The following is a 3882-nucleotide window of genomic DNA, read 5'->3' as shown; positions in this document are numbered from 1 at the left end:
TTTTATACAGACCTTATTCAAAAAATCCAGTCTTAAACAACTTATTAAAATTATAATTATTATGCGTAATTATATAAAATTAAACATAATTAACCATCTCGGATAATATCTGTTCTTCTAATTAAATTCTGTGATGCCATTAACATTTATTGCATTGCTGTAGCCTGAAGATCATTACCATTTTTGTAGTGGCTGTAAATATCAAATTATTATATTCAGTTAGAATAGGTTAGTTCTAAAAACGGTTTTACTTTTCTGAAAAAAAATAAATCGTTGCACAGGGTTACATAGATATTGCTAGGACTTTCCTCAGAGCAAAAAACACCCTATAACAAACACGAACCCCTCAATCTCGAGTTTAGTAATTAAAGTCTCTAAACAAGGAGGGTGATATAAAATAATGATGGTTTTTCAAATCAACTCAGATTTCAGGAAGACGGAACGGTGTAGGACCTTTCTGGTCACAAAATACAAGCATCAGTTTTTAATTTGCAGAATTATTATATAGGCTACTATTTCATGAATTCCTACATTAGCCCACATTCGCTATTCTTCATTTTAACAGTCCTGCAGTCTGTCTGTTTATGAATGACTTTAATCATCTCCCTGCAATCTCAGTCTATAAACCACGCCTATGTCGGGAAGCTTGTGATCTATTGGCTGAAGGAGATGAGAATACCAGATTAGACACCGCATTGCCGCACTTGGGTGTATATATGACCAAACTTCTCTCACAAAAAGCAGACACTTGTTGCTTTTAACCAGAACAGTCAGAGATTGTATTGTGCGTTACTGTGAGAGCGTGGGCTCCAGAGACAAACATTTGCCTTATAGGCACTGGAGATATGAACACCATCGACGCGCAGATCCATAACAATAGTAACGCTGCTGTCAACCCTCTTCAGCAACTGCCAAAAAGCGCGCACGAGACATCGGATATGGCCGTGTATTGTGACAACTTCAGTGTTTACCACCAACAGAGTCTACCTGCGGCGCAGAGACCGGCGGGCTACGGCCTGGGGGACTACGCGACCCCAAACCCATACCTGTGGCTCAATGGACCCAGTGTCAACTCGTCTTCGTCTTACATACATGGCAACAACAGCGCGTCATTCATCCCTCCGGCTTACGGCTCTCAGAGGCAATATCTCACCAACTCCTCCGGCTTCGCCGGTCCGGACCTAGGCTGGCTCTCCATTGCGAGCCAAGAGGAACTTTTAAAGCTCGTTCGCCCGCCCTACTCGTACTCAGCTCTGATAGCTATGGCAATACAGAACGCACACGAGAAGAAGTTAACTTTGAGCCAGATATATCAATATGTGGCGGATAACTTTCCGTTTTATAAAAAGAGTAAAGCGGGATGGCAGAACTCCATCAGGCACAACCTTTCCCTGAACGACTGCTTTAAAAAAGTACCGCGGGACGAAGACGACCCAGGTGAGTGATGCTCGCACCTTTGCATAGGGTGTATTATGTTGTTTTAAAAAATACGCAAGGATAGTTTATAAATAAATGACTTGAGATCACAAATGACCTGAACTTCTAGCTATTTTTGAATTAAAAGTCAGTGATTGGAAAATTGTAAAAGAAAAAAAATTAAATACTTCTACGAAATTGAAACGATTCTTGGAGAAAAAAAGAATGTTTGCATACGTATTTGCCACTGAATTTTCATTAAAAATTAAAATAATGTTATAAAATGTTGAATAAATATTTAAAATATTAAATATTTGAAAATCTGTTGCATAAAATTAATCCATTTTGTTTTAATATGACAAATACGAGGACCCTCTTAGACCCTTATGACTGATCATTAAGGTACATTTTTAGAAAAATTAATTTTATTACAAGGACCATTTTATTCAACCATCTTTATATTCATAATTATATTTATAGTAGCTATATAAAAAGTAACATTAGAAAAAAAAAACTGTTTTAAATATTTCTAATAATTCGCATTTGCTGAAGGCGCAAGTTGAGGTATTTGTTTTTGATGAAATGTTAAAGTCATTAAATTATAAAATTGAAATTTATTATACAAACAAAAAATGGTATGTACATGTATATACAGATTTTTCATTTTTATCATCACAGACATTTGTCATTGACTCAACACTTAGCAATAAAAGGTACAAAAGCTGTCACTGGCGCGGTACCTTTTCAAAAGGTTCACTTTTGTACCTAATAGTTTATAATATGTACTTTAAGTACTAATATGTACCTTCAAGCTACCAAAATGGACTCTTTAGATACAAACATGCACCTTTTGAAAAGGTACCGCCCCATCTTTGGTAGCTTTCCTTTATTTCTGAGAGTGAACAATGCAAATTTACAAAACCTACAAAAATTCATCTAATTTCACTTTAAATTACTTTTGCATGAAAAGTTGCTAGATTGGGTTCTAAACTATCCGTATTGTTTGAAGGGAAGGGAAACTACTGGACTCTAGACCCCAACTGTGAAAAGATGTTTGACAACGGCAACTTTCGTCGAAAAAGGAAGCGCAGGTCTGATTCCAGCACAGGTGTTGCCAGCAACACAAAACCGGAGGATGATCGACAGCTCGCAGGGATCAAACCCACCGACAGCCCTCACCTCACCGGACCCGCATCTCCTGACACCGACGCGGCCAATGACAGCCACAAGGGCGCATCTCCGGCAGGCCTCTCGAGCGCTCCGTGCTTCAACAATTTCTTCAACAGTATGTCAGCCTTAAGCTCGTCCTCAGCTCCGACCAGCAGACAGGGCTCTCTTGGACTGGTAAACGAACTCTCCAGCCGAAATATCAGCGCCTTGAGCCCGTACCACGCCAGCTCAGCACCTGACGCAGGTGGGGCGGCTGAGCTGCAGGACAGTGTGCATGTGAACCGTGGAATGTACTATAACTCTTTTACTGGCGGCCAGAGCGCGCAGTTCAACGGACACTTCTACAACAGTTTTAGCGTGAACAGTCTCATTTATCCTCGAGACGGAACGGAGTTATAAATCGGTCATGTTCGTGAATACCTAGGCCTACTACACGTATAGTAGGCCTATTTTTTATAAAAATAAAAAAACATATTATTTCAACAATGTGTAGGCCTTTGAGCTGCTGAGATGCGACAGGCCTCATAAACAGATAACATTTAAACGCGACATTTACGCACTGACAACCACCAAATGAGTCAAAACACATTTTATTCTGTGAAAAATCTTGTGCATTATTTTAGCAGATTTCCATATCATGTGCCAGTTTTTTGATCATGCACTAATTTAAATGGATTTATGCTTTTAGTTTGAATTTTTAATAGTCTTAAACAGTAGTTTGATGGAGGGATTGCCTTGGTATTGCCAAGATTCAGTATTGTCCATTATCGAAATACCTACTCTGTCTTCCCCCCTTTCTATTGTGTATTTTTGTAAATGCAGTTGTTTTGTTATATACACTTGTTTTTAACTATTTATATTAAGTTATGTATCTTGCAGTTTGTCCTTTAAGGAGAGAACTATGTGGTCTGGTAAGCTATGAACCGTTAAAATTAAACTTTTACCTGCAATGTAAGGTAAAAAGTGAATTACTGAATGTCATCATACCACTAACTCAGTTGATTTTTAAATGATAAGTCATAGACGATGATCTTTACACGGATAAAAGTCACTACAGTTATTTTTTCCCCGCAGTTTCTGCAAAATTTTAATTTTTAAAGAAAATAAAGAATTCCAAATCTGAATCACAAAAATTTGTTACATTTATTTATGCTTCTGTTTCCGTCTTGAACAATTCCAGAACATATAATGCAAACTGTGCACATCGGATCTAAACTAAAGCACTTTTTATATGTATAAACTGTATGTATTTATATGTGACCCTGGACCACAAAACCATTAGAAATTTAAGAAATT

General features: G+C 37.7%; 1 protein-coding gene across 1 annotated transcript; it reads left to right on the top strand.

Moving 5' to 3' along the window:
• Positions 1-740: 740 nt before the first annotated feature.
• Positions 741-3667, top strand: foxi2 (forkhead box I2). Its single transcript, XM_051126499.1, has 2 exons — positions 741-1437; positions 2426-3667. The coding sequence occupies exons 1-2, from the start codon at positions 846-848 to the stop codon at positions 2983-2985; spliced, it is 1152 nt and encodes a 383-aa protein (XP_050982456.1). The 5' UTR covers positions 741-845; the 3' UTR covers positions 2986-3667.
• Positions 3668-3882: the final 215 nt, after the last annotated feature.

The sequence above is a fragment of the Labeo rohita genome, chromosome 13 (assembly GCF_022985175.1).
Source record: "Labeo rohita strain BAU-BD-2019 chromosome 13, IGBB_LRoh.1.0, whole genome shotgun sequence".
NCBI lineage: Eukaryota > Metazoa > Chordata > Actinopteri > Cypriniformes > Cyprinidae > Labeo > Labeo rohita.
The sequence above is the reverse complement of the archived record's forward strand: the minus strand, read 5'-3'. Positions and strand labels throughout refer to the sequence as shown.

What these genes read in the sequence shown, in the direction of transcription:
- foxi2 (XM_051126499.1), top strand. Translation starts at nt 846, where the DNA reads ATGAACACCATCGACGCGCAGATCCATAACAATAGTAACGCTGCTGTC. An exon ending in GCGGGACGAAGACGACCCAG is followed by an intron (nt 1,438 to 2,425) that starts GTGAGTGATGCT and finishes TATTGTTTGAAG; the next exon opens with GGAAGGGAAACTACTGGACT.